The sequence below is a fragment of the Oryx dammah genome, unplaced genomic scaffold (genome assembly GCF_014754425.2).
Source record: "Oryx dammah isolate SB20612 unplaced genomic scaffold, SCBI_Odam_1.1 HiC_scaffold_1, whole genome shotgun sequence".
In the NCBI taxonomy this organism is placed as follows: Eukaryota; Metazoa; Chordata; class Mammalia; order Artiodactyla; family Bovidae; genus Oryx; species Oryx dammah.
This window is the reverse complement of record NW_024070185.1, coordinates 44,455,321-44,480,299: the sequence shown is the minus strand read 5'-3', so window position 1 is coordinate 44,480,299 and position 24,979 is coordinate 44,455,321. Positions and strand designations below refer to the sequence as shown.

General features: G+C 41.6%; 1 protein-coding gene and 1 long non-coding RNA gene across 3 annotated transcripts in view; one reads left to right on the top strand and one right to left on the bottom strand.

Moving 5' to 3' along the window:
• The window catches only part of PIP5K1B (phosphatidylinositol-4-phosphate 5-kinase type 1 beta), a 352,598-nt gene that overhangs the window by 17,631 nt on the left and 309,988 nt on the right, over positions 1 to 24,979 (bottom strand). For both annotated transcript variants that reach the window (XM_040249018.1, XM_040249072.1), the window contains one exon: positions 6,982 to 7,096. In XM_040249018.1, the coding sequence (XP_040104952.1) occupies positions 6,982 to 7,096 (115 nt within the window). The remainder of the gene's footprint in view (positions 1 to 6,981; positions 7,097 to 24,979) is intronic.
• LOC120869919 lies at positions 982 to 11,871 on the top strand. The gene is made up of 3 exons (XR_005722678.1): positions 982 to 3,155; positions 6,900 to 7,173; positions 11,219 to 11,871. It is a non-coding gene; the product is annotated as an uncharacterized LOC120869919 (long non-coding RNA).

Below are 24,979 nucleotides of genomic sequence, written 5' to 3'. Positions count from 1 at the left end.
CAGAGGGAACTGCCTTTGCTGTTTGAAGGATTTACTCCTGCCAAACGTGGGTTCACAGCGCCGAGAGGCTGCCATAAAGTAAGTACACGGAGTGGAGACAGTCCTCCGAGCCTCACGCTCGCACTTAGATTTCAATTCCAGGACCTCAATCACTCCTTATCCAGGTTGGTCAGAGGCACCTTCCTACCACTAGGTGGCAGTAGTGTCTGCTGCAGGAACCCAGTCCCATATCCAGTTCATAAATGAAGGTTCACCTTAGAATCAAGTGCATTTTTCCTAACTGGCCAACCATCTTAGGGGCTCTTGGGGGGAGCTTTCCCTTCCGTTTAGCACAGAAGGATTATAGGGTGTTCAGAGCTGAAGGTCCCTGTCGACAAGCTGGCTGGTCTCAGCCCTGGATGTGTGGGGAGCTTTTAAAAATACCAGTGCCCTGCTCCATCCTCAGTGATTTTATTTCTAACACACAGTCTGTCCCCAACATGTGACTGTATCTATTAATACATTCATTCACCTGATACCTTTTGCGAGGAGTCCACAATAATTTGGAAACATATATCCAACCTTACTTCCCTGGTGGCTCAGATGGTAAAGAATCTGCTTGCAGGGCAGGAGACCTGGGTTTGATTGCTGAGTTGGGAAGATCCCCTGGACAAGGGAATGGCAACCCACTCCAGTATTCCTGCCTGGAGCGTTCCATGGACAGAGAAGCCTGGTGGGCTACATTCCATGGGGCCACGGACAGTCAGACACGACTACGTGACTGACACACACACACGCTGTCCTCAGTAAGGTGGTGTAGTTGGTTGACACCGTCCCCTGAAAATTCACATCCACCTGGAGCCTTGAACTGTGATCGTATTCAGAAATACGGTCTTAGCAGATACAACTAGTTATGATGAGGTCATCTGGTATTAGCTGCTACTGCTGCTGCTAAGTCGCTTCAGTCGTGTCCAACTCTGTGCGACCCCATAGACAGCAGCCCACCAGGCTCCCCCGTCCCTGGGATTCTCCAGGCAACACTGGATGGGTTGCCATTTCCTCCCTTCTACTCACTTTTCCCATTCCTCCTCAGGTCCCAGGAGTGCGAATGGTATGAGGGACAGCCCAGCTCATGAGGTCCCACAGATATGATTTAAACTTGCTTTCCCTAAAATTTTCATTTCCTAAATTCTCCTTTTGAATTTGCTTTTTTTTTTTGTTTCCAGAAGGCTCAGGGCCTGGTAGACCCTAGGTTCATACCATTAGAATCTGTTCTTCTACAAACACACTCTTTCCAAGAATTGAAAAGGTTTATTAGGAGACTAGCAAACACTGGTCTCCTATGATGAGGGAGAAGACGGAAATTGAAAGCAGAGAAGCGACAAGAAGATTCTGGAGGGAGTGGGGAAGGAGAGAGAGCCTGGTGTTGAGAGGTAAAGACAAAGAATAACAGGGGCGCCCAGCGAGGGCCTGGATGAATAGCAACCTTAGGCAAGCTTGAGAGCAAAACTAGCCTTGAGAAGGTGGAAATCAAGCTGGCCTGTAAGGCCACAATTCACTATAAAGCCAGGACAAAAAGAAAAAAACTACCCTAGCTCTGCAATCTGTCATCCAATTAACTGTGGGCCTAATTTAACTGGAAAGCCAGTATGCCTTTATAATTCCAGTTCCCTAAGCTAATCCTTAAACAGTTTAATGCTGTTTGTTAAAAAAAATCCTACAGAGACCTAATCCAGACTGACGGGTTGCCTCATTAATTTGAAGCTGGCGTCACTCTTGTTTGAGGATGAATCCTTTCTAGGTGCCATGGGGTGCAGGCAGTCAGATCCATTTTGTCAGCTTTTCCACCTGTCTCAGAAATATCATTTGGTCAGTGACTTAAAAGGATCAAACCCTCTTTGAAAAGGGTCCTATTTTTTGCCCTTTCTGAAATCTCTTCCTTTCTCAACCATGTGGTCAGATGGTAGAAGAAACTGGCATTCTGGTCAAACATCTTATAAACCAAAGGCAGCCACTGCCTCTCTCTTCCTATTTCGATCACACTAAGACCTACCAGAAATGTTGCGGCATCTCTGGTTGGTGGGGATGCTAGCTCTCTGCTGAGAAGCAACAGAATTGCCACCATTTCAAATAAACATCCTTTGCGGCCAGTGCTGGCTCAGGCAAGGAATGATTCCAGAGACCCGACGCTTCACATACAAGTCATTAACGTCAACGTCAGGAAAGTCAAGTCCAGAAATGCAGTGTCTCTTGCCAAAAAGTTCCACTGAGTTTTCTAGGATCCCCGTGACCTAATTTAAAGTGTCTTTCTTTTTTTCTCAAGCTTTTTTTCATAGATAATAGTATGATAAGCTGTTAATTCAATCATTTTCGCTTCTCTGCCACCCTTCGTCCCATGATTAAAGAGTATTATTAACCACCCTGAAGGCACATTAAATAACCAAGCTGTCTGACAGCTGCATATCAGAACACTAATTGCCAATAGTGGCATGGCTAAAAAAAAATGGCTTAACTGTTTCTTTGCCCTCAGCTGTTTTTGCACTTCAGCCATCGTGCAGAAACACACATCTGGATGACAGGATATATTATTGGGAGGCTGTTAATACGTAAGGTGCAAAGCAAAAAGGGCATGAAGACTAAATAACAGAAGCAAGAAAACTGTTATTTTGTAGCAGCCCTCTTTTACTTCTCTGTTATTTAATAAAGCAGTTCCATTATCTCCTACCTACCCACCCATTCCCAGTTAGTCATAAAAAAGGACACTCACCCACAACATTTTTCAGCTGCACTGCCTTCGTTGGTTGTTCCTCTTTGCACTAACACCAAATGACAGCTACCATGATCAGTTGCCTTAGAATATCGGATGATTCAAAAAGCAGAATCGGGCCCTATTATGAAGATGGCATGATTGGCCATTTAAAATCAAGAGCCTGCTCATCTCTGCTGTATTCTTTTAAATACTCCAATCTGTGTCATCAACTCAAAATTCAGCAGAAAACATCTCTTTGGTCATTGGACAGAATCTTAAAAAACACAATGATGTATTTGAAAATGAATCAGATAGCCTGGAACTACAGCATGAGGGTGAACGGCCTTTTACCAAGAAATAACTAGGAACATGGAACCTGAACCAAATGCTTGAATAAGGATAATGGAACAACTAGCAGCCATTTAAGGTAACCTATCCTTTTAATTTTATGTCAAACTACTGGAAAAAAGCAGAATAGCTAGCCTAATTTACATGCACATAATGGGATGGATCTTTTTAATTTGAGGATAATTGCTTTACAGTGCTGTGGTGGGCTCTGCTGTACAACAGCATGAATCAGACATAAGTATACATATATCCCTTCCCTCTTGAGCCTCCCTCCAACCCTGAACCCATCCCACCTGAGCAGGTTGTCCCAGAGCACTGACCTCAGCTCCCTGTGCTCTGCAGCTGCTTCCCGCTAGCTTTCTACACATGGTGGTATATACATCAATGCTACTGCCTGCAAATAGGTTCATTAGTATCATTTTTCTAGATTCCGTATATATGTGTTAATATACATTTTTCTCTTTCTGACTTGACTTCACTCTATATAACAGGCTCTACATTCACCCACCTCACCACAACTCACTCAAATTCATTCCTTTTAATGATTAATATACTACTGTATATATGTACCACAACTTCTTTATCCATTCACTTATTGATAGACATCTAGACATCTAGGTTGCTTCCATGTCCTAACTATTGCAAATAGTGCTGCAATGAACACTGGCTTATATGTGTCTTTGAATTATGGTTTTCTCAGGGTATATACTCAATATTGGTATTGCAGGGTCATATGGTAGATTTAGTCCTAATTTTTTAAGGAACCTCTATAGTCTTCTCCATAGTGGCTGTATCAATTTACATTCCCACCAACAGGGCAAGAGGGTTCCCTTTTCTCCACACCCTCTCCAGTGTTTATTGTTTGTATATTTTTTTGATGATGGCCATTCTGACCAATGTGAGGTGATACCTCATTATAGTTTTGATTTGCATTTCTCTAATAATGAGTGATATTTATAAATGCATCTTTAAAAAGGAAATTTCTTATGTTGTCTGGTGTGCATAAATCATTTGAGTTTAAATTATATTTTAAAGAGATATAAACAGTATTGTCCATTAGTATATAAATAGTAGCACTAGCAAGTGGTAGCACAACCAATAACTCTTAAAGGAGGAGAAACATTATAAGAAAAATTTATGTTTGGTTACAACACCTGGTATAATATCACCACAAAAACGTTCAACTGCCCTTTCAGTAAAGATGGCTATGATTAAGAGGATTCTAATCAGGTCAAGAGGAAGGAGAGAAAGACGTTGGCAAGATTGGTTTCCTTTCTGATGCTTTTCTTTGCCATCCATTCTTTCATAGTGTGGAGGCAAATGAAAATATTGAAGGAAAAAAAAATATTGAAGGGAGGGCAGTTAATTGCGTCCTCTCAGATTGGAAGAACATGCAAAATAATCTCCAGAGTGAAAACACACCCTAGAAATATAAGTTAATGGTGCAGAATTTTCTGAATGTGTTGCCACAAAAGTTGAAATACTGTGAAGGTTGACGGTAGAATGTGTGATGAAATTGCAATATGAAAAAATAGCTTATAGCTATTCTGAGGGGGAAAAAAACCTTATTTCTGGAACTCCTTGTAATTTAGACTAGGCCATGGCCAGTCAGAGCTGGAAGGGGTCTTAAGAGGTGATTTAATGATCCATTTCATAGATGAGAAAACTAAGGACCAAAAAGGGTGATTAATTCACCATCAGTGATTAATGAGGGGCAGAGATAAGCATAGAATCTCAGTGCCTATTTCTAATTAATTCCTGTCTCATTTGGTTCTGCACAAGTAGAAGGGAATAAGTTAAAGTACTAGAACAATGGTGTGGGAGACCAGTTCTGGGGATCCATGAGGTCAAACTATCTTCCTATTAATACTAAGATGTTATTTGCCTTTCTCATTCCCTCTCATGGGTGCACAGTGGAGTACAGTCACATGCCGGATCACACCAGATCAATGTAGAAGCAGACATCCAGCTTCTTACAAGAGGGATTGCAAAAACATAAAAATAATGCCACTCTTTTCACCAAGCTTATTTTCGCTCTGAAAAAATAGAAATTTTCATAAAAATATATTTAACATTTTAATAGTTGTTTCAAATCAATATTTTTGAAATTTCTCATTTTAATTTTAAAAATACAAAATATTGATAGATATAATCCACATATACAAAAGCTATCTGGGATCCTCAACTTTTAGAATATGAAGGGATCCAGAGATCAAAAGGTTTAAGAACTGAGGCAACAAAAACTTGAAAAAATAGAAAGGATGAAAGAGGAATTTTATAAAAACTAAAAATCCTCACTCCTTCCTTTTTGGAGCCACTTCTTGCCTTCGCTAGGAGCATGATTCCAATGAGATGGATACATCAATCACGAACAACTGCAGTGATAGGGGGCTTCATGAGTAATATTACAATGCTGGGGGCTTAGGTAGGAGCTGGATTTGAATTTTGGCTCTGCCACTTAAAAGTTCTGAGAACTGATCCGTTAAGCCCCAGGTTCCTCATCTGCATGAATGGAGGCAAGTGCAACACCTACCTTATGAAAGGGTTAGTGTAAGAAAAGCATTGTTATAGTGCCTGCCTATGGTATGTACCCAATTTGGCCATTATAATTATTGTTCAAAGTACTATGCTGTGAAAACCTACTGAATGGGAGAAGCATCTGCAAATGAAATGTCTGATAATGGGTTAATATCCAAAATATATAAATAAGTCATACAACTCAATTTATATATATATTTATATATGAAACCTGATTATTTATATATATATATTATACGTGTATATATATATATAAACAATCTGGTTGTTTATATATATAAGCAACCAGGTTAAAAAATAGGCAGAGGACCAGAATAAGCATTTTTCTAAAGACCTATAGATGGCCACCAGGCATATGAAAAGAGACTCAACATCACTAATCATCAGGAGAATGCAAATCAAAACCACACACCTGTCAGAATGGCTGTTGTCAAGCAGCCTTGTGAGGTAGGTGTTAATTCCCTCCTTTGGTCAATAAGAACACAAAGAGTTGCCAGAGCTACACCGAGTCCTTGCTCAAAACCTGCCAACCTCTACCTTCAGTAGGAGTTAACATAAATCTTTTAAGTCACAGGATCAAGAGATAAGAAAGGAAGTTATAAGGAGAGAAGCAAAAACCAAAAACCCAGATGGAACCAGCAGGGACAAAATTGATGATAAATCTGACCTCAGACAGACCCTGAATCTCATTAAACACTGATTTTACTACATTAATGAGTTAAGTGACATACCCACTGGTGGCCACAACTGGAAATTAAGGACCAAAAAGGATAAAAAGAGTGACACCCTACTCCCTCAAAAATCCCTGTCCCTTCCCACATAGACTATTGCACATGCCTCCACTCCGCTTCATCTCATCCCTCCTCCTCTTGTCTTTACTCTTTAAAATCAAACCCTTCTCACCAGACTGGTGAGAAGCTCACTTGTGAACTATATTCTCACCTCTCCATTCTGCCATTGAACAAGGTTTGCACTGCACTGATCTCAGCTTTGGCTTCATTATTTGGCTACATGAACCCACACGCCCCCACACAAGTGGGTACAATTGAGTCAAAATAGATATTAGTTTGTGAAGAAGGACACAAAGGTGCCCCCGTTGGCTTCAACAATAGGGGATTTGCTCTCATTACATATGGTGATTTAGGATTTTATCCTCAGTATTCTTCTGCGTGCTGGTCTATAAGAACTGTGGGATGACATAAAATTTGTGAAAAGACGCACTGTTTGTAGAAGTGATAGGGTGCCATTGTTTTTTTTTTTAACTCAAATACGCCTTACCTTACAGAACTTGCTCTTGTTTGAGCTATGGCCTGGATCCATTTGTAAATGAGGAGGAAAAGAAGGGGAAGAGACTGGATCTTACTTACTAAATAGACATCAAGCACGGAGGCATCATCTTGCATTTCCAGAGCATTTGGCTCAGAGGTCAAGTAGATGGTCCCCTCTTCCAAGGTAAAGGTGGAACTGGAAGGTAACCCTTTACTAGAAAAATAAGGAAGAATGATGAGCACGTGGCCTTCAGAACAAAGTCCAAGGACCCCTCCCAAGTGGTGGCTGAGGTGGGTAAGCTTTGGGGGAAAGAAAAATGTGGGGTGTTTGAAGGAGATACGGTCACACCTAGAGGTATGTGCGCTTATGTCTGAAGAATCTGGCTTTATGGGCAGTGCTTTTTCTCTGTCAACTTCTGTGCATGAGACACTCTGTATTTCTGAGAGGTGATCTGTGGGCCCCACACCTTATGAGGGTGGACTTCTGGCAATCTAGAGGCCCATCTCCAGCTCTGAATAGTTAGCTCTCACTGCTTAAATCCTTTTCTCAACAGTATTGATGTTTTTTCTAGCTTATAGAAGATAACCTGATCCCTCATTAGCACTGATGATTTCTTTCTTCAAACCTAAAAGTGCAGCAGAATCCACTTGGCGGGGGGCTTGTGATAGCCCAAACTCCTGGGCCCCACCCGCAGAGTTTGACTGGGTCTGACATGGAGCCCACGGTCACAAGCTCCCAGCTGATGCTCTTGCTGCTGATTCAAGGCCGACAGTTGGAGTAATAATGAATTACATAAATACAGAGCTCCGTGTCACGTGCTTTGTGAAGACAGTTGAGATGCACCCTTCCTAACAAGGATAACAACCAAAGCCGAAGGAATTCAGGTAGACAGTTCTGGAGTCCTTTATGGAAGGGAAGCCAGCTTGTTTTGTCACGATATGATAACCAGTGTTAAGTAAATGGTCCATTAGTGTAAAGAATCTGCCTGCCTATGCAGGAGGTACCAGAGACACAGGTTCCAGTGCTGGGTCGGGAAGATCCCCTGGAGTAGGAAAGGGAAACCCACTCCAGTATTCTTGCCTGGAGAATCCCATGGACAGAGGAGCCTGGTGGGCTAAGTCCACGGGGTCACAAAGAGTCAGAAATGACTAAGCGCACACATACACTAACATTCAGTTCAGTTCAGTCGCTCGGTCGCATGTGACTCTCTGCGATCCCATGACCTGCAGCTAACACTGACAGTGTTTAAATTGGGAATTTAGTGACTCAGGAATGTACAGTCTTCCCCCCTACTGAAATAAAAGTTAGTTATATTTTTAACCTGTGGAAATCTTCCATGTGGTTTTCAGGAACAAAATATCTACACACAATGGTGGATGATGTTGGTGTTAGAAGTGGTGGGGCTAGGGGGTCTGGTTGGCAGCCACGTGGGACAGACCTAGCTGGGGCTTTGCCTGGGCACCAGGGCTGAGAGCAGGAGAGAAGTCTGGCCTCCCCACTCACCTCCCCATCACCAGGACCCATCACCCCTGGGGGCTGAGCTCTCAGCTCACTCCATTGAAAACTCCCACCTAAAGTCACCCCCCTGGGCTTTTTGTCTGAGCTTCCCAGATAGGTGACTTATTGAGGTCATTGTATTCCTCAGTCCTCCGTCTTCTGGGCATGACACATAATTCTACTTCTGTACATACCTGTTAATTGAACATACATGAAATAGAAGTTCTGAGCTCTTCAATATTAAAAAAATTTTCTCAAAAGAATTATATGGATCTTACGAAATCAGGTTCATTTGTAGGACACGTAACACAAAATTGTGAGAATCCAGACTAGTAGTAAGAGGAAAGGGAAGCAGGGAATCTCCCATAGGTTTTCCATTTGGTGATATTTGAGAATTTGGAAACTCAGGGGTGAAAGCCACTTCACTTTGGCTTGATATAATTTCTCTTTAAATTCTAGACACAGGAAAAAAAAAAGTCCTCCTGCTTTTCAAAAACCCAAGATGGGTTATACAAGGTGGGAAACTGTGTGCTTTGATTGATTTTTAAAGATCAAGGTGAATGTGGCCTCTTTCCACTGAGCTGTTGACTTTATGCTATAAACCTTTACAGATTTCTTGGGTTAAATAAACCATCAGGTTTCAAGGGATGCTGCTTGGAGAGGCACTGCATGGTAATGAATGTTGCTCAGGTTATTTTCTGGATCAAGAACAAGGATGCTGTGATGGGCTTTAATTGGCTTTTGCCTTTTGACTGCTAAGATGCCACTCACTAATCCCATGGGTAGGGAGCAGTCCTGCCTGGTTAAGCCTTATGAGAAAGATGAATGCTTTATCTACTTAAACATCAAACCAGGAAACCAAGCGGTTGCAAAATATGTATAGTTCACATTTAATACAATGCAAAAATCTCTAATGGCTTCTGGGTTATTTTGTAACCATAATTTAATTGATGAGGTTCAAATCTAAGCTTCTCTCATCTTGTTTGAGTTTTTGGTCATGATTTTAAATTATTTCCATCCTAAGATTAAGGGTATAACCAAGACATTCTAGAAGTGCTTTTTCTTTTTAAAATTTAATTTTTAAATATACCACCTGTAGTATAAAATATAGCAAAAAGTAATCCTCCTCCTTTATTTTTTTTGGTCCTTCTGTGATTCAGAGTTCACCTCCCTAGGAGTAAATCCTTTTTGTAAGTGTTTCTCAACCTAATATTTGTTTTACTTTTGGAAACTATGAATGAGTCACTAGCATGGTTAAAACCAAATACAAATAGAAAAATAATTAGTTTTCTTTGGGGTTTATCAGGTACATTTATCAGCTTATGGTCACTTGCTCAGTTGTGTCTGACTCTTTGCAACCCTATGGACTGTAGCTCACCAGATTTCTCTGTCTATGGGATTTTCCCAGCAAGAATACTGGAGTGGGTTGCCATTTCCTTCTGCAGCTATTTTAGCTAAAACATAATAGATTACAGAGAAAACACTATATTTCCTTAATACCATATGGTCAAATTTAATAACATCCATCAAGCATATTAAAAGAAAAGACCTTCTGTTAATTTACCCTGTTTTGCACATGTTAGAATAATATCCTATCTTAGTAAGAAGAATATTCTGAGCATCCTTAAATTTGGGGGACAAAAATTAGATATCCAGAGTATATAAAAAAACTCTTGTAGTACAACAGTAAAAAGACAACTCAATTAAAAATGGTCGTAGGATATGAATAGACATTTCTCCAAAGAAGATATACAAATGGCCAATAAATGCATGTCAAGATGCTCAACATCATTAGTCATTAGGAGAATGCAAATCAAAAGCACAATGAGATACCACCACTTCACAGCTACTAGGATGGCTATAGTAAAAAAGACAGATGATATGGAAAAACTGGAGCCCTCCTACATTGCTGATAGGCATGTAAAATGATGAAGCTAGTTTGGAAAACATTCTGGTGAATCTTCAAAACCATACAACTCAGCAATTCCACTCCTTGGTATATATGTAAGGAAAATGGAAAAATATATGCCTACGCAAAGAATTGCACATGAACATACAAAGCAGCGTTACTCATAATAGCCAACAAGTGGAAATAACCCAAAAGTCCATCAGTTGATGAATGAATAAGTAATTCATACAATGGAATATTATTTGGCAATAAATATAGTAAAAGTATTACCTATGCAGCAATATAGGTGGACCTTGGCAAGTGAAAAAAGCTGGTCATAAAGGAACTCATATAGAATGGTGGAGAGATGCTGTACTGCAGGCTGGGGAAGCTGGGGACCATCTGCAGAGTCCCAGGGCTAGTGGTGCTGATGCAGGAGCAGAGGTAAGGGGACCTCTATCCTGGAGGAAGGTCTGCCTAAAAAATGCAAACTGCTGGCCCACGGACCCAGGCTGGCTGGGAGAAGTATGTTTTGGGCCCAAAGAGATTTTTTAAAAAATTTGAATGATTGATTGCTAAATTAAGTAACAGGAAATTCCTACAAAATCCAGTCTTCCACAGATTCTAATGAGAAATGAGATGGGCAGGCAACTCCAAGCCCACATTTGTGAGTAGCGATGAGGCTGAGGCATGTCCTCTCCATTTTTCCAGCGTCCCTACTGCTGTCTTCTGCATCACACACCGGGCCTGTTCTCGCCATTGGCATCATCTCTGCCTGGTTCCTCTGTGTGTATGTCAGCCCAACATCCTTACTGCACTGTATGAAGAAGCTGAGGCTTGAGAGGCATAGTAACTTGCTCAAGGTCACACTAGAGTCGAATAGAGCTAGAATATGAACTTTGTTTTCCAATTAAACACCTTTTCTATGGTCACCCCTGATGAAATTTTAGAAATTTGCTGCTGCAGAAACTGAGGGAGCTGAGACCAATGTGCCTAGGAGCTTGAGGATCATCCCATAAGCCAGCAAAAACAAAGGCAGATTTGATGCTTGATGTGAGCTGTGGAGATCTTTTGTTTGAGAAGAGTTATGGCCAAAGAGGTTTGAGGAAAAGTAAGTAGGCAAAATATGCTGTACAAAGCAACATATTTATCTTTCTCAAAAAAGTTACAATAGAATTACCACACGAGCCAGCTATCTCATATATACCCCAAAGAATGGAAAACAGGGTCTCAGATATTGGTTCCCTCAGTGTTAAGGGCTGAACTGTGGGCTTCCGTCCAGCCTCCATTTATATCTTAAAGTCCTAACCCCCAATACTTTAGTATGCGTTGGTATTTGGAGATAGGCTCCTTAAAGAGGTATAATTAAGGTTAAGTGACATAATTGGGATGGCTCTAATTCAATATGATTTGTGTCCTTACGAGAAGACGAGGAAGGGATTAGGACTCAGACACACAGGGGAAAGACCGTGTGAAGAGGAAGAAGACAGCCATCTACAAGCCAAGGAGAGCCGCCTCAGAGAAAACCAGCATTGCTGACACCTTGATCTTGGACCTCTAGCCTCCAGAACTGTGAGAAAATAAATTTCTGTTGTTTAAGCCACTTAGTCTGTGGCTCTTTGTTATGGCAGCCCTAAAATTAATACATCAATTTCACAGCAGCCTATTCACAGTGGCCAACAGATGGTATAATTTCACCAACTTCTCATGTAAGTAGTCAAATGCAAAGAAGAAAGTAGAAGGGTGGTTGCCAGGTGCTGAGGGGAGGGGGAAGTAGGGAGTTGTTTAGTGGGCAAAGAGTTTCAGTTTTTCAAGATGAAAAAGTCCTGGAGAGTGGTTGCACAACAATGTGAATATAGTTTGAATGCTGAACTGTTCACTTAAAAATGGTTAAGATGGTAAAGTTTGTGTTATGGGTATGTTGCCACAATTTTTTAAAAAGTAACATATTAAAAATGAATATCTGAGAGTTAACAAGAATAGAGGTATATAAGCTTCTAATGTTTAAACACTTAAAGACATGTAAACATTTAGCCCTGTGTAAACAATTGAGCATTTATAAAGTCACATTAAATGCTCTTGGAATAATCTGACATTAAATAGCAAAAGCTATGTAACCAATTAATCTTTTAAAAAATATTTGTTATCTTCATTATTCAGTATGTACTGAGTGATATCCAAGTATAGAACTGGCATTTTGCTTCCCTAAAAAGATTAGGGAAAGGATGCCCAAGAAAGGATGAGAATACACTTCAGGGAAACAGATACCTCAGCTGATAAGGCATTACAGGCATGGCTCAGCTGGGAAAAAATCCACCTGCCATGCGGGAGACCTGGGTTCGATCCCTGGGCTGGGAAGATCCCCTGGAGAAGGGAAAGGCTGCCCACTCCAGTATTCTGGCCTGGAGAATTCTGGGTTGCAGAGTCAGACACGACTGAGCGACTTTCACTTTCACCATCTTTGCTTTGAATTCTGGCTTTTCCTCTTAGCTGTATATGCAATACTGGATGCGTTTCTTAACCCCTCCAGTTACTGGCAACTCCAGTTTCCTACATGTAAAACGAGAGCAACAACACTGAACATGCCGGATTACTGGAGTTACAGCAAACGTCCAACACAAATCCCCAGTTTTGCACATTGTATTCTAGGCGCCAGGATGCAGTAGAGATTAAACAAAGATCTCTGACTCATGGAACTTACATAGCATTGAGGAAAACAGGTAATGGGAGGAAAATACTTAAAATATATAGTATGTTGGTCAAAAGCACTAAGGAGAAAAATAAGGAGAGAGAGGTGAGTGAGCAGCACAGACCATTCCCAAGCAGCACAGTTTCCCTGCTCTGCCACTGGAGTTTTCAGGGCCTTAGGCATGAGTCAGAAACCAGGGGACACATCCAGGTCCCCTATGTCCCATGGGGCACTATCAAGGTCTCTGAAGCCTCATCCCAACAGGCACAGGCACCCCAACTCCCTTACAGCTCTCTCTAAAGATCACATTCAAACTGCCAACTCTTCCTGGCTTTTCTAACTTCACTCAAAGACTGTAGGTAGTCAGCTAAATGGTTTCTGACCACTTCCTTTGTGTGTCCTGCAGTCTCACACCTTGCTTTTGTTTGGGGTCTCTGCTGAAAACATTCTGCTGCTGTTTTTAGCAAAGAGGTTAGTAAAGGTTATACATGAAAATGCTTCACACAAGGACATAAAGTATTGTCTGGGCTTTAAGAATCTTTATACTGCATACTTGAATGTGGATGTGTTTGTCCATTGCTACTTAAAAAATTAATGAAGTACAATCCATAAAAGAGTAGGGAGGTAATGCAAGAATAAACCATCCTATGTAAATGAACGCATCCACAGCCTACAGCAAATTCCTCTTCCCTTGAAGATGCCTCAAGTAGAAAGGTAAAATATGTTCTAAAAGGGATTTTCACTTAAATGTTTATGTCACTGATTGATTTCATGTTTGTTTCTCTCCAGTTCTGACACTAGTAATAGTCTTGCTATTGCTCAGTTTCCTTATTTCACTGTTGACTTCTCGGGCACAAACCTATTTGGAATTGATTTCTCATGTCTCTGCCTGAGTTTTCCAGATTCCATTTTAGGGGTCACTTTCTCTTGGGAAGAGTGCCTTCAAAACTGAGCAGTCTAGTCAGAAGGCCTGCCATTTTTCAGCCTCGCAGCTTGGGAAGATCCATTTCTAGAAGCAATTTTATGTGAACAGGTTTGAGTCTGGCTGGCTGCCTGGGTTCTGCACCATCAAGTTTTGCCACAATTCCCTCAATTTAGATGGTCTGAGGGCTAATTGCACCTAATTTGCAGCAAGGCACTCAGGAAACTGTTAATCTATCTAGTTTTCTTCCTCCCTCGTAAAAGCAGAGGCGCTGCCAACATTCTTCGGCTGCTCTGGTCTCTGCACACGTCACAAACTTGTCACAGGTTAAGCAGGATAAGGAGGGGGAATTTTATGTCCTAGCTCCCCCTGGGAGCTGACGTTAGTGGCTCTCTGATGCCGCTCAGGCCTCTCTGTCATTTACAAAAATGTTCCTTTCTTTTACCAGCAACATTAGTTTGGCTTCATTGGAGAACATTAGCCTGGCTGGACTGCTGAAAACAGGCATAGGTAATTTTATAGCCTGGAACACTCTGATTTCTTTTTGCAGACCTAATGAGTGTTTTATAGCTGATTCTCATGGGGGCACTTGCTCAGAGAACATATGGTACAAAGCACAGTTTTTGCCTTTCAAAAGTTATCCCCTCACTGCCTTTTTTGTCAAAGTAATAACATAATATATCATATGATACAGATGACTTATGATAAAATAAACAACCTCCTGCTCCCGCCTGTACCCCAGTCATCTCCCTAAGGGCAACGCCTTTCACCATTTCTCTTTTTAGCCTTTCTGGTGGTTTCCTTCATATCTTTTGATGAATCAGGGAATAAAATATATTATCAACCCAAGGCAGCATCTATTGATTCAATACAAAGGATGTTTGCCTCCTCCTACTTTGCACTTCCTCCCAACATTTACTATTTATATTTTACTTATTGTGTAACTGTAAATCATATATTAATAACCTTTTCTACTCCATCAACCATATACCATATATCTTTAATTTCCCACATTATTTAATCTTTGTCCTTGCCTTCCCACTGTGTCATAGCTATTAATATTTATATTCCTTTATTCTTATCTTATAGCTATAACCAATTTTTCTGTGCTTTGTCCATGGATTGATTCTAAAAATAGAAAATCGCTCCATAGAGTTATTATGACTATTGAAAATCTTGTTAATGCCTAGGCAACACTGAGTTAGGTTTACATTTTCCTCTCTAGATTCAAAATCATGATTGCTGGGCCATGCGAAGAAACATGTTTCCAACATCAAGGTTAAATGGAGTCTTTTAAAAATCTTTGCTTAAATTTATACCCTGTTTTAGGCTGCTTCATGTTTGGAGGTTTTTGCCCTTTAGAAATGGACTGAGTGCCATGGGGGTAAACCTAGGGAGTATCTGGACCAAGGGTGGAGGCCTGAATACAAGCCCTGCTTCTTCGATTATTAGTTACAATAATGGGCAAGCATGACCCTGAGCTCCCAGCTCCTCCTCTTCAAGTGAGAATGCAGTCCCCACCGAGCCCACCTCCCAGGGCCGTCAATCAAGAGGACCAAGTCAGACCCTGCAAGTGAGAGAAAGGCCGACAGAGGGTAATGCTCTTCTGTCTAAACGACCCAGGGTGCCCCTGTAACTTCGGCCTCTGGGACTCTGCTTGTTTCCTGGGGGACGGTAGGTGTGTCTGAGGAGGTCGGCTTTATTGTAACACTGGGGAAGAATTCTTTTTCTGCTAGTCTAAGTTTAGCTACCTACCGGAATACTGACTGATGATAAGAAATGTGGACAGTAAAGTTCTCGCAGAGAAAACCCACAAGTACAGCCTACTCTCACGTAAAGGCTACAAGTACTTGTTCAGTTCTAGAGACACATGTGCTTAGGAGCAGGTCCCTCCCTGCAGGACTCAGGCACTTCTGATGTGATGGTCAAGCCAAGGTCACGTGTGTCTTAGAAAAGCTCACCCCTGGCTGGAGTGGCTTGGGGCTGGAGGCTGCTCCAGGGTGTAGAGTTCTGAAGCCCTGGCACAGGGGTTCTCAGCTACAGCTGGGAGAGTGTCAGCCTGCAGCAAATCTCATGCCCTTGCCAGGATGAGCATCTCCTTCACACGAGCTCCCGGGTTGATTGTATAGGCACATCTGCAAGACCCCTGGTGTGGACCCAGAGCACTGGGAAGCCCTTGGCCATGGCTACTGCATACAGACCACCACCCACCTTCCTAACCTACCCTGCCAGGCTTTCAGCAGGATCTGCTGCTTTCTGTCTTTTCCTGTCTTTTCTCCTTTTCAGCCATGAGCATGACTGCTGCTCTTCCACGCTCTCCCACTTTGGCTATTTTTAGACAGGGAGGCTGCCTGTTTCTAATGAAGGCAAGCAGAGCGGCAGACTCTTTCTCTGGAATCGAATGACGGCCACCTATGGGTCTAGTGCTGGGGCTTAACTCTCCTCTGTGCCTGCGTTAGTGTCGCCTGAGGCACAGAGACCGCTGGAGACCCAGTGCAGAAAGCTGAGCTTTGAACCGGCAGGGGAAGAGAGCAGCAAACAGCGTGCTACCTGGTCTATTAGTTCTGGGGACAGGAAGCCACAGCTGCTGGGAGAGCTGAAACAGCTGAGCTCCTGCCACCAGCAGCCTCAGAAGCAGGCAGAGGAAGGAGGCAGGGCCCTCCCTTTGAGGAAAGCGTGTATGCATCTGTGGGTGGTGGCTGGAGGGAGAATGCTTTCACGAAAGAACCCCCATCCAAGTTCAAGGAACTTTTCCACCATCTATCTCTAGGAGATTTTATTTTTCTTTTCAACATCCTCCCACACACATTTTAAAGCTAGCAGTCCTCCTCAAATGGTGATGTTTATACTGTGATGACTGCATTACAGACATTATTTCATTTAATCATCAGAGATCACCCTGTTAGGCTGAGTCTCTTCCTAGTTATTTTGTACATGTGAGTTTTAAGGCTAACGTGTCTAACCACAGTTAATAAATGGTGGTACTGGATTTGAACCAGGCCTGATTGGGGAGCTATGCCATGTCCTATACATGTTGCCTCAAGCTGTCTAAGCACTGAGGAGAATTAGTCCTTTGCTAATCTCCAGCAATAATGATTCAGTTATAAAAGAAAAAAAAAGAGATATATAAATCTGTTTCCAAACAACAAATCTATTATCATAAATCAGTCTTGATTACCTGACTTGAGAGGCAGGAATAGATATGAAAGAAGAGCAAAAAGAATTTTTGATAGCTCCCCATGGGTTCAGTCACTTCAGTTGTGTCCGACTCTTTGCAACCCCATGGACTGTAGCCCACCAGGCTCCTGTGTCCATGGGATTCTCCAGGTTAAGAATACTGGAGTGGTTGGTCCTCCTCCAGGGGATCTTCCCAACCCAGGGATCGCACCCACGTCTCCTGCACTGCAGGTGGATTTTTTTTTTTAACCACTTAGCCTCTGGGGAAGCCCTGGATACCTTACACAGAGAAATTAATTTGAGATGGACCACAGACAAAATGTGAAAGCTAATGCTTCCCTGGTGGCTCAGTGGTCAAGAATCTGCCTGCCAGTATAGGAGACAGGTTTGATCCCTGATCCAGGAAGATTCCACATGCTGCATGGGACAGCTAAGTCCATGGGCCACAACTACAGAGTCTGTGCTCCAGACCCGAGAGCCACAACTACCGAGTCCACGTGCATAACTACTGAAGCCTGTGTGCCTAGAGCCTGTGCTTCTCAACAAGGGAAGCCACCCTAATGAGAAGCCAACAAACCACAGCCAGAGAGCAGCCACTGTTTGACACAGCTAGAGACAAGCTTGCACAAATGAAGACTCAGCACAGCCAAAAATAAAAATAAACGTGAAGGCTAACACCATTAAGCTTCTAGAATAAAATAAAGGGGAATGTTGGATAGTCATGACTAGGAAGGGGCAGAAGGGAATGTCTGGTAGGACAGGAATATTGTTCATCTAGATCTGGGTGATGGTTACTGGAATGTACACATTTGTCAAAATTTATGGAACTATATACTTAAGATCTGTGCATTTTGCTATATACAAATCATATTTCAACAGTGAACTGTCCACATCAAAAAACTATCTGCTTTTCTATTTACAAAACTATAAATCATCCATTCAAACATACACCAAGTGCTGACTTCACCCACTTACTGTGCTAAAAGTGAAAAGTTGGTAAACAGTGAACACATGGCTGAATCACTGACTTAAGGAGCTTTCAAGAAAGTTGGTGAAGCATACATACCAAGGAAACTAGAATTGAAAGAGACATGTGTACCCCAATGTTCATCGCAGCACTGTTTATAATAGCCAGGACATGGAAGCAACCTAGATGTCCATCAGCACATGAATGGATAAGAAAGCTGTGGTACCTATACACAATGGAGTATTACTCAGCCATTAAAAAGAATACATTTGAATCAGTTCTAATGAGGTGGATGAAACTGGAGCCTATTATACAGAGTGAAGTAAGCCAGAAAGAAAAACACCAATACAGTGTATTAACGCATATATATGGAATTTAGAAAGATGGTAATGATAACCCTGTATGCAAGATAGCAAAAGAGACACAGATGTATAGAACAGTCTTTTGGACTCTGGGGGAGGCAGAGGGTGGGATGATTTGGGAGAATGGCATTGAAACATGTATAATATATGAAATGAATCACCAGTCCAGGTTTGATGCATGATACAGAATCCTTGGTGCTGGTGCACTGGGATGACCCAGAGGGATGGTATGGGGAGGGAGGTGGGAGGGGGGTTCAGGATGGGGAACACGTGTATATCCATGGCGGATTCATGTTGATGTATGGCAAAACCAATACAATAGTGTAAAGTAATTAGCTTCCAATTAAAATAAATTTATATTAAAAAAGAAATGACTTATATGTATCATTATCATCAAAAACACAAAAAAATCCCCACTCAAAATAACAAAAAATGAAAAACCTTGACAAAGTAATTTCTAGTGGACTTCATAAAACTGAACAGTTTCTATTCTTCTTGTAAGACGTCTTTTCCTGTTCATATTTGGTAGAGTCTAAAACCAGAATTGGTTCTCTCCCCAGAGCTCTTGTCTATGAAGTTGAGAGATAATATAGTTAAGTAGGTCCCAGAGGTAAGGCTTAGGGCTTCCTTGGCGGCTCAGATGGTAAAGAATCTGCCTGCAATGTGGAGACCCAGGTTCAATCCCTAGGTTGGGAAGATCCCCTGGAGAAAGAACTGGCAACCCACTCCAGACCTGGAGAATCCCATGGACAGAGGAGCCTGGAGGGCTACAGTCCATGGGATCCAAAGAGTCAGACATGACTGAGCCACTAACATACACACAGAGGTAAGACTTAGGGGGATTAAAGACTCTAATATGAGTAGTCCACAAAACCCCCAGGTGAGTGGCTTGCACTGAAAACAGTGCTCTCTAGCTAGAGAAACACACCACAAAGGCAGCAGGAACTGGAAACCCTTTAATTCACAAGAGACTCACGGCTTCCATGGAATGTGGAAGAATAAGCTTGAACAGGAGGCAGGGCAGATGAATTCCGATACTAACTCAGCAATAAGTGTGGTGTGTGCTCTCTTTGGGTAAGCTGTTTAGCCACCTGGAGTCCCAGTTTCCTCCTCTGTAAAAATCAGGGCTTTGAACTTGGTGAGGTCCTTCCAGCTTTTGAAAGCTTTGATCCTTAGCCTAGTTGGCCCTCATTCAACTTCCTCAGAAAACCAAGCCCGAGGTCACAGCAGTCTATCAGGAATACAGTATGCAGAAATGGAGATGCCCATGCTGTATAAGATAACGGAACCACTGAGGGTTTAAGATAAAGTGAACAAATAATTCTCAACCACAGCACCCTTAACCTCTACACTGCACCTCAATGACATAACTCCCACAGATGGGGTCTGTAGTCAGATATTCTGCAATCTCTTTACACTTGCTTCTTATCAGGATTGGAAAAAACAAATCCAGAAAAAGTAAGCCTTATTCAGAGATGATACTATAGGTTAAACTGTGTCCCTCTAAAATTTGTATGTTGACAACCTAGCCCCCAGTAGCTCAGAATGTGACCTTATTTGGGCAAAGGGCAATTGCAGATGTAATTAAGATGAGGTCATAAGAGGAGATTTAACAGACATGCACACAGGGAGAAGGACATGTGAAGATGAAGGCAGAGATCAGGTGATGCCTCTGTAAGCTAAGGAATGTCAGAGACTGACAGGAAATCACCAGAAGCCAGGTGACAAGCATGAAACAGATTCATCCCCATGGTCCTCAGAAGCAAGCAGCACTGTGAACATCTCAGACTCCTGGCCTCCACAACGGTGAGAAAACACACTTTTGTTGTTTAAGCCACATGGCGTATGGTGCTGGCAAACTAGTACAGGTGTTATAAATGCTTAAAGGACAACCCTGCCTGGCCAGGGGGCTGGCTCACTAGCTTTCTCTCCCGTTCCTTAGCCCATAGCACAGCAGAGCAAGGTTACTGGTGATAAGTCGCTTCAGTCACGTCTGACTCTTTGCAACCCCATGGACCACAGCCAGCCAGGCTCCTCTGTCCATGGAATTCTCCAGGCAAGAATACTGGAGTGGGTTGCCATGCCCTCCTCCAGGGGATCTTCCTGACCCAGGGATCGAACCCGAGTCTCTTATGCCTCCTGCATTGATTGGCAGGTGGGTTCTTTACCACTAGCGCCACCTGGGAAGAACCACCAGTAACCTCAACCTTCAGGGAATTTATAATTTGAGTACCTGAAAAGAGTATTTAACATTCCTCTTCTTTTCTAAACACCACATTTCCTACTTTTAAAAAGCAAGTAACCAAGTATTTGCTAAGCCTTTATTATCTAACCAGGAATCTTCAGATAGCGTTTGTGACTTAGCTATCAGACTTCCCTCAGGTCCTCCTTATGTCAGTATGCTAAACATGTACAGGGTGGAAATGACCACTGTCAGCAAGTAAGTGGCATCATTTAGTCCAAACCCATATTACTACCAGTCTGCAGAAGCTACTGGAAAGAGTATGAGAAAAGATTACAAGGTAGCTTTACAATCACAGATGTACACTGTAATTAGCACTGTTCAGGGCTATTGGAAAACCATAAGCACCATTGATTTTTAGTGGGCCTCCTAGCTTCAGAGAGGTGCAGAATGACTGGAAGGTTTCTCATACATGGCCAGGCCACTGCCAAATTAATTATAAGCTCTGACTTGAATAATCAGAAAATGTCACAGAAACTACTGGCCTCTGCTGGACAGGTCAGTACCCTGTCTTGAGTCATTACGAACATAAGCAGTTTAGGGAGAGAGAAGAGCCCTAGTTTGCAAAAGATGGGAGCTGGCTGGCTGAGACGGGGGAGGTAAACAAGTACTGGCCTCTCTGAAAAGAACTGGGACTCATTCTACCTCAAACCATGGCTTAGGTTTAATTATTTCTGACATCAGTCCTTTCATACACCGAAGCCCTTCCTGTAAGTTAAGGTATAAACTAGGTGCTTTAGAATTAAAGGTCAGGACACACCGGTAGTTACAACAGTGGCTCTCCAATGACCAGGCATTAGAATGTACAGGACCAGGAACCCGCTGTTGCTGCAGCAGTTGCTCCTAGAACCTATAGTTTAAGAAATATTGCCACACACACACACACCCCTTCTACTTATAAGATAAATAAGTCCTGAGGATGGAGTGGATGGCATGGTGACTGGAGATAATGAAGGACAGGGAAGGCTGTTGTACTGCAGTTCACAGAGTTGCAAAGAGTTGAATACAACTTAGCGACTTAACAACAACAAAACTGTTGTGCCTTAAAGTTGCAAAGAGAGTAGATCTTAAAAACAAATCAAACTAACCAAAATAAAGAGACACAAACATAGTCCCTACCTTTAGTAAATAAAACCAACTCAGCCTCACACACACACACAAAAAGCAAAACAAAACGTAACCATGTGAGGCAACAAATACATTAATTGGCTTGATACAGTAATCATTTCACTATGTACAGCAAATTATTATGTTGTATACCTTAAATATATACCATTTTTATTAAAGATATATACTGTAAAAACAGTTCTAGGGGAGAACAGTTTGTAATCACACATGCAAAACAGGAAATATATAAGTTCCAAATATATTTTGCATGATAAAACTTTGATGAATTGCATGTGTATCATTTCCTATTTAAGTCTTGGGAAACTACTATTTTAGAGAAACTGGTCATTGGCATTCAAATTAATGTATCAGATAGTCATAAATAAATACTAAAATCCCCCAGAAAAGAAAAAAAAAAACCTCAAACTGGCTTAACAGAATGGTAAGGCAGTAGAGATGTACAGTCCAGACGGTGTGGTGTGTGTCTGCGAATGACTGGACAAGAATGGCCCATCCTGCGGAGCCTGGCAAAGCATGAGGAGCATGTAGGTCACTGCTGAAGGGCCTTACCCACACCTTCAAGGATGGACACTGGCATTGCCCTGCAGCTGGTATTTAGAGTGCCTGGAAGGGTCGGCACCCGGCTCTGTAGGCTGGACCTAATTGATGTTCAGGGGCCCTGAATGTGACTGACTTTACTGGATCAGATATGAGGCATTTACCATGTGTCACACACAAGAAATCCTACCTTCCAGAAAGCACATATAAGTCAACTAATAAATGATTAGGCACTTTCCAAAACATCATAGAAAGGTAACCCATTATTTCACACTGTTCATATACCTGACTCTTTGTAATCTGTAAATGTGCTTTGCAGTCTGCACATGCAAATAATAATGTTTAAAAGCTGTCACTGAAAGTACACCCTTTCCCATTTATTCTTCCTACTCTGGAGAAGTCTATATTATCCACTTTAGGGGTTTGATTTTAAGCTCTAGTTATTTTGGATAATGCCTATCTTTCATATGGCATGTCTACATCCTATTAAACATGAAATTTCTCAATGGCTATTAATAAAAATGCTCTCAAAGTACTTACCATTTAGAGTCCCCCACAGCATTTCCTTAGATGATGTAGTTATATGACATGTGAGTTGATTTAGGAAGACGTACCTGAAAGCTTTGATTCTCCCCTTGTGGTTTCCCTTTCTAACCAGTGTCATTTAGCTGCAACTTGGGCATTTATTCTATCTGAGATTATTCTTTATCCATATAATAGCTTTCCTTATTTATCACAGGTTGACGTGAATAATTTATATGCAAATGTCTACTATGCTCCTTGCCCTTGGAAGGTCCTCTGCTCCAATAAAGCTGGAGGGGCCTAAATATACTTCCTCATGTCCCCCTGTCTCTAACAATAAAAGCATTTCTGAGAATTCAGTCTCAAAAATTATAAAGTTCTGTCACTTGTGTTGAATACATATTAGCTGTTATTAATATGATCACTAAAGATAATTATGTATTTTTATGGACTTCATTTTTTTTGGCTCCAAAACCACTGCAGATGGTGACTGCAGCCATGAAATGAAAAGACGCTTACTCCTTGGAAGGAAAGTTATGACCAACCTAGATAGCATGTTGAAAAGCAGAGACATTACTTTGTCAACAAAGGTCTGTCTAGTCAAGGCTATGGTTTTTCCAGTGGTCATCTATGGATGTGAGAGTTGGACTATGAAGAAAGCTGAGTGCTGAAGAATTGATGCTTTTGAACTATGGTGTTGGAGAAGACTCTTGAGAGTCCCTTGGACTGCAAGGAGATCCAACCAGTCCATTCTGAAGGAGATCAGCCCTGGGATTTCTTTGGAAGGAACGATGCTGAAGCTGAAACTCCAGTACTTTGGCCACCTCATGCGAAGAGTTGACTCATTGGAAAAGACTCTGATGCTGGGAGGGATTGAGGGCAGGAGGAGAAGGGGATGACAGAGGATGAGATGGCTGGTTGGCATTACTGACTCGATGGATGTGAGTCTGAGTGAACTCCGGGAGTTGATGATGGACAGGGAGGCCTGGCGTGCTGTGATTCATGGGGTCGCAAAGAGTCGGACACGACTGAGCAACTGAACTGAACTGAAGGAATGGTGTACTGGTAAATGTTTAACAACTAGAATTTTGGGGAAAAGTGTATGTGTATATATGTTTGTATTAAACTTTACTGACAAAAAATGTGTAACACAGAGTGTAAAAATAATAATAAAATATGCAGTAGTCTTTACTGTAAATTCCATATAAGCAATTGATGGTAACAATGCTTTTGTTGATTTTTGTAGAATTCTACATCCACAGTCACTTTGTGACTGCAACTGATGACCATGTATTTTTAACATGATGTTGGTTGGCGTTTTCCTTCACATTAATAAGACAATAATGAAATAAAGACATCTGTAAGAAGTTCACTCATTTGTCAATGATATGAGCTACTTCTCTGATGAATGGAAAAATAGTTTGCAAATAATGGAAGACTACTTCCTCAATTTTTTATGCTATTGACAATGCAATGGCTATATATATGACACACTTTGAAGGTTTAGAAGGAGATAATCAATAAAACAAATCTAGTCCTAACTTACACTGCTTGACAACTGCTGTGGAATAAGTACTTCTACTTCAGTTTACCAATGTGCTGTCACTGAATGAAGAGCTGGAATGAAATGCACTGTAGGTGACTACCTAGCATTCCCACCATACAGATCCAACCAACATAAAAAACCTTAAGGTTAAATAACAATAGGCATGTAGCAATTAGAAGGGGATCACTTTAGAGTATTACCTTCTAAAAAATATAACTTGATTTACTTGTAAATTTGTCTAATTTAATTTCTAAATTAAATTTACTACTGTGGTCAAGAATCCCTTAGAAGAAATGGAGTAGCCATCATAGACAACAAGAGAGTCTGAAATGCAGTACTTGGATGTAGTCTCAAAAACGACAGAATGATCTCTTCATTTTCAAGGCAAACCATTCAATATCATGGTAATCCAAGTCTATGCCCCTACCTGCTGAAGAATGCTGAAGAAGCTGAAGTTGAACGGTTCTACGAAGACCTACAAGACTTTCGAGAATTAACACCCAAAAAAGATGTCCTTTCATTATAGTGGACTGGAATGTAAAAGTAAGAAGTCAAGAAACACCTGGAGTAACAGGCAAATTTGGCCTTGGAGTACAGAATGAAGCAGGGTAAAGGCTAA